General features: G+C 57.2%; 6 protein-coding genes across 6 annotated transcripts; 4 read left to right on the forward strand and 2 right to left on the reverse strand.

Annotated features, from left to right (window-relative positions):
- Nucleotides 1–90: 90 nt before the first annotated feature.
- On the reverse strand, nt 91–1,317 carry SPSK_04350 (pla2g4b; the record flags this gene model as incomplete). The annotated part of the gene is made up of 3 exons (XM_016731158.1): nt 91–641; nt 713–867; nt 926–1,317. 3 exons carry the CDS (start codon nt 1,315–1,317, stop codon nt 91–93), a joined length of 1,098 nt encoding a protein of 365 aa, XP_016586495.1.
- A 2,029-nt stretch (nt 1,318–3,346) lies between these two features.
- Nucleotides 3,347–7,066, forward strand: SPSK_03897 (sterol regulatory element-binding protein cleavage-activating protein; the record flags this gene model as incomplete). The annotated part of the gene is made up of 2 exons (XM_016730712.1): nt 3,347–3,378; nt 3,457–7,066. 2 exons carry the CDS (start codon nt 3,347–3,349, stop codon nt 7,064–7,066), a joined length of 3,642 nt encoding a protein of 1,213 aa, XP_016586496.1.
- A 213-nt stretch (nt 7,067–7,279) lies between these two features.
- SPSK_04757 (uncharacterized protein) lies at nt 7,280–7,495 on the forward strand (the record flags this gene model as incomplete). Its single annotated transcript, XM_016731551.1, has 1 exon — nt 7,280–7,495. One exon carries the CDS (start codon nt 7,280–7,282, stop codon nt 7,493–7,495), a length of 216 nt encoding a protein of 71 aa, XP_016586497.1.
- A 282-nt stretch (nt 7,496–7,777) lies between these two features.
- Nucleotides 7,778–9,475, forward strand: SPSK_04182 (uncharacterized protein; the record flags this gene model as incomplete). The annotated part of the gene is made up of 1 exon (XM_016730993.1): nt 7,778–9,475. The coding sequence occupies one exon, from the start codon at nt 7,778–7,780 to the stop codon at nt 9,473–9,475; it is 1,698 nt and encodes a 565-aa protein (XP_016586498.1).
- A 332-nt stretch (nt 9,476–9,807) lies between these two features.
- Nucleotides 9,808–10,551, forward strand: SPSK_04531 (uncharacterized protein; the record flags this gene model as incomplete). The annotated part of the gene is made up of 1 exon (XM_016731335.1): nt 9,808–10,551. One exon carries the CDS (start codon nt 9,808–9,810, stop codon nt 10,549–10,551), a length of 744 nt encoding a protein of 247 aa, XP_016586499.1.
- A 130-nt stretch (nt 10,552–10,681) lies between these two features.
- On the reverse strand, nt 10,682–11,479 carry SPSK_04515 (oxidoreductase, short chain dehydrogenase/reductase family protein; the record flags this gene model as incomplete). Its single annotated transcript, XM_016731319.1, has 1 exon — nt 10,682–11,479. The coding sequence occupies one exon, from the start codon at nt 11,477–11,479 to the stop codon at nt 10,682–10,684; it is 798 nt and encodes a 265-aa protein (XP_016586500.1).
- Nucleotides 11,480–11,922: the final 443 nt, after the last annotated feature.

The raw sequence follows: 11,922 nt of genomic DNA on the forward strand, positions 1-11,922 counted from the left end.
TTCTTTGCTTTGGTATACCGCTTTGACGAAGGACGTCAAAGGCAACAATGGCCCTGTGAATTCCATATCGTACCTGGCGTTGTTAGCGTGTCAGCGGGTGTTGGCCACAGTCTGGCAGGACCGTTCGTGGAGAGAACCATACCAGTAGTTGACGGCAACGCAGATGCCTTCGTCGGACGCGGTTTGCGACACTTTGTGGTACCACATTGCCGGAAGGTAGAGCATGTCCCCTGGATTCAGCGTCACCCGCATCGGCTCAGCCAAACCGGAATATGGCGTTGTGTTGGCGCTGGGTGCGTCTGGGTCCCAGACGGCAAACGGGACACGATTGTTAGGGCCGTCAGCCCCCTCTGGAGCCAGCGTCAGCCCGCCGTCGCTCCGCGCATAACTGTACTGCGGCAGATACTGCTCGTTGACACAGGGCTGGCACAGCGGCGGCAGCAAGACAAAGTGCTTCTGGCCGAGGATCTGCACGTAGATGTTCTCGTAGTTGTCGCGGTGCATGGCCGTGACCGAGTGTGAGTTGCCAATCCACAGATTGATGGCTTCAGGCGCACGCTGCAATGCAATCCGCGCAAACGGAATGTCCTTCTGGACGTGTGCAAAGACAGAGGCATACTCGTGCCTCAGATTGTCGTTTTCTACCGGATGGCGTCAACATGGCGGGCCCCCTTGTCTGGCATGTGGATCGATTCGAACGGCCAGCACTCACGAGTCTGCGCATAACGGGTCTCAGCTCCTTCCGGCAGCTGGCCCTTCTCCTGCCTTACGACATAGTCGACAAAGCCGACAAACGTCTGGTCCTCTTCCCACGGCTTGGCAAACACAGCATCACCGTCCGGGCCGGGCGTCGGTGCATCCGCGTATCTGGAGCAAGGGTCAGTACGAAGATCACAGGCGGACAGGCAGGGCACAGAGGACGGACCCATTCGGCGTCACGGCCACGTTGACTGTATGGTCGGCGAGCGTTTTGCGGAGAAACGGCACAGACCAAGTCTGCGCGGCAGGCCAGGCGGATGCGCCTCCCCGGATGACAAAGGGCGTGTTCCGGGCGACATAGCGCATAAACTCGAGCGGGCTGGGCTCGCTGCCCCCGTTGTCGAGCTCGTCGATTATGCTTCCATTGAGCTCAAAGTAGCTGGTGATGAGCTCGGCCACTGGATCCATGTCACGGCGTTGTGTTGGGCCGTCGAGCAGGCTGTGAATCAAGGCAACAGCGACGGCACGCGCTTTCCTGAATGGTAGTAAAAAATGGGAGCAAGTGCGCCCGTAGTGGGGCTGGGCATCGCGCCTGCCGCAGGAGCTTGCGCGAAGCATTACCTACGAGTACTTCTCCCAACGGAGATGGCTCGATGGCCTCACAACATGCTTGGCTTTCCAATGCGTTTTATCTGGGTGATTGAATACAGTACTTTAAGTCAAGGCTAGACCAGATTGCTGCTGTAAAAGGGCTCCATCGAATTTCCGACTGCCTTTGGGGCACCTTCCCTGCAACTGGGAAATGCCATTCGCACTTTCCCATCGCATTGGGATGAGAAAATCGATCGGGAAGGAGTGGCATGGCTCTTTCCTGTCGCGGCACGACTGTTCGCCTGACTCGATTGTTTACCCCTGAATCCCCATCCCATCGCCCGCCTTTTGGCCCATGCTGCATTCTTGGTCTGTTTCGTATTTTACAGCTCCTCGTCTTCACAAGTGTCTCTTTGTTCCACAACGTCCAGCGACAGCCATCTCGCTTAAACCTGCTTCTCTGCAGACTGGCAGCAAGTTCGCTCTCCGACTAGCAAATATCGTGTCGCTCGCCACCCTTGCATAAAACATTCTGCGGATGTCGCACAGCAAAGAGACGCATGCATTGGGGTCCGTGGCAAGGACGATGACGACGACAATTGCCCAGGAGCCGCCTGAGTTTGTTGTGGATACGACTCCCGGACACAGACTGGGCGGCTGTTTCACGCTCTGCCTTGGCCGTGTTTCGTTTTGAATTGGCAAGCGAGTTGAGACGAGTCTGAGCCCATCCGTCACGAGCGTCGGCGACGACTGGCAGTTCTTGCTTCTCCAGCATTCGATTGACTCTTGTGAGTTGTTCTTATTTCCTTGGACTAAATCAAGCATGTAACATCTTATTTGTGGATTGCTAGGTGGATATTCTGGCTTCAGAAGCAGCGCGTTGCCGCATTTGTCTGCCAATATATGCATCATGCCCCTCCGTTTCGTGTTTCGTGGTGTCCAGGATCCGCTCTCTTAGTGGTCAGATCCATCGTCCCGTCACACCACCCTAGTGTGCTTTGACACTATCGGGTTGTACGATGTACAATCGAAAATTACAAAACCCCATCTTTCAAACATGGTTTTCTCTGCCCGCTGCGACAGCTAACGGTTCCTGCATCCATCCTGCACGACTCTGATCATCCAGCAACAGCGGACATCCTTCGACCAACAGCGTCGAAGCCGACACGCCAAACTCCGCCAAACACAGCCATAAGTTTCTCAAATAGCACCCTTTCCCTCGTTATTGGCGAATTCCCCTCTGTCTTGCATCAAGCTGGACGACGCCAGTTCCTCATCACCGACCACCATTAGACCTACGCTCACGAATCAGTGGCAGGGGCTTTTTGGAATTCTGTTTGGGCGTTTGTGAGCTAGCGTGCGCTCTTCGGATGACCAAAAGGCACCACAATTCTCATTACCTCGAAACGCGCGGACCTACAAAGCCCGCGCGAACACGAAGGCAAGAAACCAAAGTGCGCTCAACGGCCAAGCTGCTCGCCTTTCGCAACTGTAAAAATACGTCCAACTTCCCTTGCAGTCTGCACTCCCGACAAGTCACCATCAGGTCTTTCCTCGCATTACTGTGGATCCACTGTGTCTCTTCCCTTGTTCTCAACGGCACTATCCACAATTTTTTTGGCACGATTTCAGGCCGGGCAACATCCCAGCCTACCTTCAATCGTCCCTTTCCGCTGGCCTGGGCCGTGCTGTATTATCGTTGATCACCTAGCGGGATGACGTTTTCAGTTTGTCTCTAAAACTCGCCCTTCCCTCTCTTCATGCCATGTCTGGACAACTCCTCTTCCTCGATCGCGGACCATCTGTCGAATGTACGCCTTCGTCGTCTAGACTCTTTCTTCAACTGGATGCGAACACCTGCCTTCACCACTACCGCCCTTGTCATCTACAATTCCCCAAGACGGCAATCAACCTCCGCCCTATTTCTAGCTCGTCGGCCTCTACGTCACTCTAACATTTCACCTCTTGCCACCCATGCTTCGTTTCCCATGTCGGATACCGCAAAGCCACCGGCTGTCTTCCTTTCCGCCTTCGACACACTGCAACCACCGCAGTGATGCTTTGGTATTTTCTCTACCCGCTACGGGGGTATGTCCATCGTCATGGCAGCTGAGGAGCGTGACCTTTTCCCGCGAAATGTGCCATCCGACTAACCACCTGCTACAGGACGACGAGTGCCCCAGGTCTCGTCCCCAATAATCCTTTACGACATATTCTCTCACGCTACGGTGTATATATCGCACGACATATTGCTACGATCCTCCTCATCTTTGTAGCTATCGCTACGGCTCTCATCTACCCGATCCCGTTTCTCTACGCCCCCGATTTCACCAGCGGCGCCTCAGGGCTACCGCACCACGTGTGGACCAATGCACAACCTGTGAAGACCGGCCTCATTGCCACAGAACCCAATGTTTTTATGCGCTCCATATGGGTCCACGGCAGCTACATGAAAGCCCTGGAGCGCAACGTCCTCCTCGGCGCACTGGAGCTCCAAGACGAAATCCTCGGGCCAACGAAAGGTTTTAACCCAAGGATCTTAACGAACAACGTCACTGTCCGCGATCCCCTTGCGAATCTCTCTGTTCTCGAGCGTGACACACTCCACGTCGTCAATGGCTTGACCAACCAGTCGTGGTTCTTTCATTCGCCGTTGCTCTACTGGTCGAACGACCACGACTTGATCGCAACCGACCCCAATATCCTCGCCACTGTAAACGAGCACAAGAATCAGCATACATCTCTCAACGTCACTTTGCGACACTCTGTTGTCTTCAGCGGCAAGAGATTTGAGGACCGCGCCCTGGTCGCCGCCGACGCCATTGTCATAACTCTGATTCATCTTCGCGATTCCCCTGTTGGACGGCAATGGGAACGAAAGGTGGCCGAACTTGCCACCCATGTGACTGACAAATGGGACATCTACCCCCAAGATGCCCGTAACCTGTCCAGCCAGCTCTACGAGTTTCAATTTCTCCCCATCTCGATACAGGACTCGGTCATGCTGACCTTGGCGTACTGTTTGACGTTCGTCTACGTCATCCATAACCTCTCCAAGATTCCAGCAATCAAGTCTCGACCTGGCCTTATGGTGACGTTTGTCACGCAAATATTTGTCTCGATATTGTCGAGCTTCACGGTGTGCGCTATCCTCCAAATCGACCTGTCTCGCATCCCACGCGCCGCCTACCCGATTGTAATTATCTCCATGAGTCTGGAGAATATGCTTCGACTTATCAACGCTGTCATCGCTACAAACTCGGAGGAAAGTACCAGTAGCCGAATTGGCACGGCTTTTGGGGAGACTACGCACATTGCTCTTGCTAGTGTTGTGGAGCATCTCGTGCTTCTCTGGGGCATCTCGAAGCTCGTCACAACCGGCCTTTCGGATTTTTGTGCATTTCTCGCCATTGCTATTGTGTTCGACTTCTTCTACTTTTCCACTTTCTTCCTGGCTGTCCTTAGCGTAGAGGTGCGACGGTCAGAACTTTCCGACTTCCTCGAGAAATCGTCATCAACAAAGAGAAACCAGCGGCCGCCTGGCCGGTCAATATATCCGGATGTTTTTGTCTCCCCCCAGAAATCGATTTCGCGGAAATCTTGGATGACAGCCGTTCTCCAGGGCCGCATTGACGTTTCCACGCGCATCGCCGGCACGATCATCCTGCTCGGCTTTGTCATCATTGCCCAGTGGCATTTTTTCGAGAACGAGACCATATCACACACGTTGAACCGCATGTTCACCTATGGAATAGGTTATGGTGGTAGTAAAAATAATCTGACCGACTGGAGTAGCGCATCTTCTCAGCTCCGGGGCCTCCACCAGGCCCGCAGCTTGACATCGTGGCTTCGTCTTCAAGACCACGAGACAGCACGGGAGGTCATCCGTGTCGTGAAGCCAGAGGCACACAGTTATATTGCTCGCGTGTACGAGCCTCTTGTTCTTGTCTTGAAGGGAAGCGACCGCATGCAGTCTGTCACCGAGCGCCCGTTCCTACCAGCTGTGTACGACTTTTTTCGCCACCAATCGACGCCGTTCCTGGTTGTGATTTTGGTCCTCACAGCAGCCATGCGCATCTTTTTGAATTACCTGCTTTGGGACGAGATGGCTGATATTAGTGGTGACGTCGATGCACCCAACGAGCCGACCTTGTCCGTCAAGACGTTGGACCAAGGCCATACCCTCGACGTGGCCCTCTTGGCTGCAACGTCCGACGGCCTGGTTGTTTCTGTCGGCCTGGATCGCTGGATCCGTGTCTGGAACTTGCCTCATGGTGGCGTTAACTACCCTTTGAGAAAACGCGACGCGCTCTCCGACGACCCCTTTCCAGTGCTTCTCGCCATCGACAACGACTCGACATGGCTTGCGATCTTGTCGCACGATAACGTCATGCTATGGAATCTGGAGACCAAGGAATGGGGCCCGTCCATTGCTATCGATTTATCTGGACAGAAGCCAGAAGCCTTCTTCTTCATGCCCCGCCAAAGGACTGATTTGGCTCGCTCGCTCGTTGTGGTTCGACGCAATGGCACGCTCACTGAGCTGTGGGTCGATACGGGCGAAACGCTGGACTCCGCCATTTGTAAAATCACGCTCTTGTCCGCGGTCTACTTCCAACCGCTGCATTCACCAGCGACAGGACCCTCCGATTCCGGCTGCATGGCTATCATTGCAGTCTCACAGAATGGCTGTGTCCACCGCGCCACTCCCACCCATCGCGGGTGGATCTCCGAGGAAATCAAGCAACAGACTGACAATGAGGAGCACGCCCACTCTGTCGTTGCTTTGCCGCTCTTTTCGGCCTACTTGGTCGTCAGACCACACTCGGTGGACATGGTCGACCTTGCCACGTCTGAGACGCTTCACACCTTTGTGTCCCACTTTCAGATTAAGCCTCACTCGTTGCGGTGTATTTTTTCGACGAGGAGGCATTCCAAACGAAGCTCTCCAAAGCTGAGCTACTTCAGCCTCATATATACATGTGCCGAGTCAGGGAACTGTGTCATTCAGACCTATTTGCCACAGGACGACGATGGATCCATCTTGTTCTCACAGGACGATCTGTCAGATACGTCTTCAACAGACGGTGCGCCTAGCTGCATGTGGCACGAGACGCGGCAGACCATCGAAGAGGTACCTAACCCCGGCCTTTGGGAAGCTCTACCTAATGGATGCGTTATTGGTGTCCGACAAACGTCAATCCTTGGTCAGCATAGCGGCGGAAACCGCAGCGGCGCAACTGGCTCGGAAGCGGTTATAAACAGGTCCAATATTCTCCGACGGCGAGGAGCCACGTGCACCACGTCAGCCACTTCTTCGCCTAGGCCTTCCCAAAGAAAACTTGATTACTCCAGTGGACGGGACAGCTGGGAGGCCTGGACCATTTGCACTGTTGTTGACTCGGCCAAAAGCATAATTGACACAGTTCCGGGACGCAGCAACAACGGTGATGCATCGGCTTTTACCAGGATGGCCGCCACGGCCACGGCCACAAGCACCACCAACGCGAGTAGAGACAAGAACTACATGACGCATCCGATGGCCGTGGATGAGAGCGAGCTGCTGGTTACAGAACTTGGGCCAATTGCCTGTGTGGGCGCTGGCACGATTGCGCTGGGACTTGGCGCGGCCATTAAAATCATCACGATGGGCCACGAGCGGTTCGGCAGCCCGGCCGAGATGCTTGAGGAGGCAGCTGGGCAGATGATGGAGACCAGCAGCGTGGCCAACCGACGACGCAAGAACCGGTCGAATCAGAGAGCGATGGTGACATAGGCATGGTTTGGGTGCATTTGGCTGGCGTTTAAAAAGGCGAGGCATTTGAGCGGCACGATAACTGGCAGCGCGACTTTCTTGCATATTGTAATTGTACGATTTGATACCACTGTTTATGATGACGACGCTTAAGCATTATGTTACTTTTTGGATACAGGTCTTGGAAGGCGGGTGTGTTACTGAGTGAACGGCGAGCTTCGATACCGACGGACAATGCACGCAGACACGTTTCGTGACAGAGATGTCGACATCGCTAGTTCTACAACTGACGAAGATTATACCAGATTAGGAGGGACAGGACACGAGTCAGAAGACAACGGCCTGTTCAACATTCGATGCCGACCATCGACTGAACCCAAAGTCAGCGCTGACTCGTTTGTCAGGGGTCCAGGTTGTGCCGTGCCGGTCCTTGTGGGCCTGGCCAATTAACTTACAGCGGAAGTTGATAACCCAAAGCTCCACCAGTCTCCAACTTCCTGGTTCGACTGCGGGGGACTCGGCACACCAGGAGGACCAGCCGGCAGAGGCGGTGGGCTGTATTTACGTTTTGTGGTGTGAGGAGGGCAGGATCGTCAAGGTACACGACGACAGGCTCAACTCGAACTTGAGGGACAGAAATCGATTCGAATAATAAATTGAGGCATCGCGAAATCGAGCAGTCGAGGGACAAAATAGCACGAGACACAAGTACAACGGCACACCACCGCCGCCATGATCTATCAATCGCCGTTTCCGGCGCCGCCGACGCCACGGGATGTTTCGATTTCGCAGTTTTTGGTGCGCACCAACCCGGATGACGTGCCGGCCGACAAGCCGATCATCTGCGACTTTGAGAACCCGAGCCACAAGTTGACATATGGCGAACTGCGGACGCGGGCGGCGCAGGGTGCGGCCACACTCCGCACGGCGCACGGCATGAAGGAGGGCGACGTGGTGTGTCTGTTTGGGCACAACTCGGTCAACTGGATGCTGTTGTGCCACTGTGTGCTCTGGGGCGGCGGCTGTTTTGCGGCGATCAACTCACTGGCGACGCCGTATGAGCTGGTGCACTACTTTTCGATTGCCAAGCCGAGCATCATTGCGGTCGACGCGGCACTCCTCCCGACGGTGCAAAAGGCGCTGGCAGGCGCTCCCAAGACGCCGAGCAGCGTGGCGCCCAGGATCATCGTCATTGAAGACGGGCAACACGGTCAGTTGCCGGCACCCTTGGCAGCTCTACCCAAGTTCCCGCGCGACTTCATCCGGTTCCAGCACCAGTCGGTGGCAGCGTACGACCTGGGTGGGCGCGACAACAGCACCGTCATGGCCGGCATGTGCTTCAGCTCGGGCACGTCGGGCAAGCCCAAGGGCGTGATGCTGTCGCACCACACGCTCATCGCGCAGCTGCTGAGCTCGCGCGCGACCAACCCGTTTATCAACAACGCGCACGTCAACGAGGTGTTTTACCCGCCGTTTGGCCACATCTACGGCATGGTGGCGTGCGTGCTGTTCTCGGCGTGGGTCGGGCACTACGTGGTGGCGATGAAACGGTTTGACTTTTTGCCGTACCTGCAGCGGTGCGCCGACATTCGGGCGTCGGTGCTGCGGCTGGTGCCGGCCACGGCGACGCGCATGACCAAGGACCCGGCCGTGCGGGCGCTGGACCTGACGAGCGTGCGCACGGTCATGGTGGCGGGCGCGGCGCTGTCGTCGGACACGGTGCGCACGCTGCAGCGGGACCTGCTGGACCCGCAGGCGGTGGTGCTCAACGGCTACGGCATGACAGAGGTGACCATTGCGATGCTGCGCGAGACGCAGAGCCACCGTGCGGGCAGCCTGGGGCGCATTGCGGCGGGCACAGAGATGCGGATCGTCGACGACGCCTTCCAGGACGTGCCGCGCGGCACGGACGGGCAGTGTCTGGTGCGCGGGCCGACGATGTTCATGGGCTACAAGGACAATGTGGCCGAGACGGAGGGCTCGTTCTACACAGACCCCGTGACGGGCGACCGTTGGTTCTGCACGGGCGACGTGGTGCAGATGGACGACGACGGGTTCCTGTGGATGACAGGCCGCAAGAAGGAGCTGATCAAGTTCCGGGGCAACCAGGTGCCGCCGGCCGAGCTCGAGGCGATTCTGCTGGAGCACCCTCTGGTGACGGACGCAGGCGTGTGCGGCGTGTTTGACAAGGCGCTGGACACGGAGGTGCCCGTGGGTGCGGTGACGCTGGCCCCGTCGGTGGCGGCCGCGGATCGACCCGCCGTTCTCAAGGAGGTTCGGGCGTTTATGGACGACAGGGTGTCGCCGTACAAGAAGCTGCGGGGCGGCCTGTTCCATCTGGACGCACTGCCCAAGGGCACGACAGGCAAGCTGCAACGGCGGGACATTCTGGCTGCTCTTGCGGCGGTGCAAGACAAGGCGAAGTTGTAAGGGGAGGGGCGGTCGAGAATGGGCAGGTAGCACCAAATTGTGTGCAAATGTGGTAGAGTGTTTATAGAGAGAGAGCGTATGTCAGTCTGTGTCCCGTTTTGTTTATTTATCTGATCGTTGCCAGTTTACTTGTTTCTTTTCTTCTCATGACACCACATTGGGCCGTTTATGCACTTGTCTGGTGCAGTAGCGGCGGATATACGACTCCGGTTGGCGAGGAGGTGTTTGCTCCAAATTGTCGATGCACCCAGCTGACACTCTTCCTTTACACGCAACACAGCATACTCCCATCCTTCCGAACACACACGCTCAACCACCACGACGTCGCCACCATGCAGCACGCCACAGACGCGGACATGGCCGCTAGGGCGCGCGCTTTTGTGCAGCAGCAGGCGGATGAAGCAGCCAGCAAAGGCACCACCGAGACATGGTACTGCATCACGGCCTGCGCTTTTGCGGCCTGCAACCAGGGCGGCTTCGTGGGCGACGTGTACAAGGCCGCCATTGCCTCCAGCGACCCGGACGACATCGCCCACCAGCAGCTGGTGCTCCGGCGCATCAAGGAAGCCCTGCTCAAGACGAGCGTCATCTTTGGCATCCCGCGCACCATCAACGCCTTTCGCGCGCTCGTCCGGGCCCTGCCATCACCGGCGGCCAATGAGGTCGCGTCCGTCCGCAGCCACATTGCGCGCCCTGCCGATACCGACGCGCGCGGCCTTGCGTACATGCGCAACATTTTCCGGGCGGACCTCGATCCCTTCCTCGACACCATGGACCAGTACTGGCCGGACCTGCGCACACTCGTGGTGACGACCATCTACGGCTACTACCAGTCGGACACGACGGTGCTGGGCGCCGTGGCGACGAGCCAGCTCAACATTGCAACGCTGGTGCCCATGGACGTGACGGCCGAGGTGGCGTGGCACATGCGCGGCGTGATCCGCAACGGGGGCACAAGGGACGACCTAGACTATGCCTTTGCGACGGCCATGGCGGCGTGCGAGATCTGCGATGTGCGCCTCAAAAACACGATGCCGCGGCCAGAGGACGTCGTCAACGAGGAGCGGTTGTTTTAGCGGTGGTGCCATCTTGGACGAACATGGGCAGCATCAAGTACGTACTGTTGAGGTTTAGGTTTATTTTGTTATTTTTTTGCGCTTGCTCTTTTTCTATTCAAACTATGCATGATCTACGTCCTCCGCCGGCTTAGCAAATCCACCCGCCGTCGACGCAGATGGCCGTGCCCGACACGTACGTCGACTCGTCGCTCAGCAGGTACGCAATCAGGTGGGCCACCTCCTCCGGCCGGCCCGCGCGGCCCAGCGCGTTCTCGTGCGTGCTCGACAGCACGCTCTGCCCCGTGTGGGTGGTCGCGCCGCTGGCCGTGACAATCTCGCGCGCCTTGTGGTTCATGGGCGTGTCGATGGGGCCCGGGCAGATGCAGTTGACACGCACGCCGCGGTAGCCAAACTCCTTGCAGGCCGATCGCGTCAGCCCGACCACCGCGTGCTTGCTCGCCGCGTACGCCGCGTTCTTGGCCCGGCCCGTCACGCCCGCAATCGACGACGCGTTGACAATGCTGCCGCCGTCGGCGACCACGCGCGTCTGCGCCTTGAGGCAGTGCATGAGCCCCGTGGTGTTGACGCCCAGCACAAAGTCCCACTGCTCGAGGTCCTGGTCCGCCAGCGTGTGGATGCCAATGTCCTTGGGGATCACGCCGGCCATGTTGGCGGCGCCGTCGAGCCGGCCAAACGTTTGCGTGGTCGCGTCGATCCACGCCTGCACTTGATCGTACTTGCGCACATCCACGACCCGCGTCAGCACATTGTCGGCGCCCGCGGTGGCGCGCAGCTCCGCGGCGGCCTTGTCGAGGCCGGCCTGCGAGACGTCGGCGAGGGACAGCTTGGCACCCCGGGCGGCGGCGAGCTGGGCAAACGCCAGGCCAATGCCCGAGGCAGCGCCGGTGACGGCAATGACCTTGTCCTGGAGTTGTTGGGGCGACATTATGTGGGCGAAAGTTCGTGTGCGTAGGAGTGGTGACGATGTAAGTTGACCGACCAATTCAGAGAAAAATCAAGACACTCGACGGGATAGTTTCTAAAAAGGTTGTCGTCAAAACAAAGCAAGGAAACGATCACAGAACAATGACAACAACAGTCACCCACTTGGGGCCGCCGGCACAGCTGAATCATTTATATGACCAACTACCAGTCAATGTTGGAGAAAAGTGACAAAGTGACCAAAGAGAGGGGCAGGCTTAAACGAAGGTCTCATGAGTATCCGGCTAGTCAACACGGCCAGGGAGTTCGGTTTCCGGAGCTCCTGCGCTAGTTGGCGACTTGCAAGGAAGACGGCAGAGGCAGAACTGACTCGCCTTCGGTCCTGACCTACTTAGTGTGCATGTTGGTGTCTGCAGGTGACTTTGCAAACTGGCCAATCGAGTGTTA

The sequence above is a fragment of the Sporothrix schenckii genome (assembly GCF_000961545.1).
Source record: "Sporothrix schenckii 1099-18 chromosome Unknown Cont46, whole genome shotgun sequence".
Lineage (NCBI taxonomy): Eukaryota > Fungi > Ascomycota > Sordariomycetes > Ophiostomatales > Ophiostomataceae > Sporothrix > Sporothrix schenckii.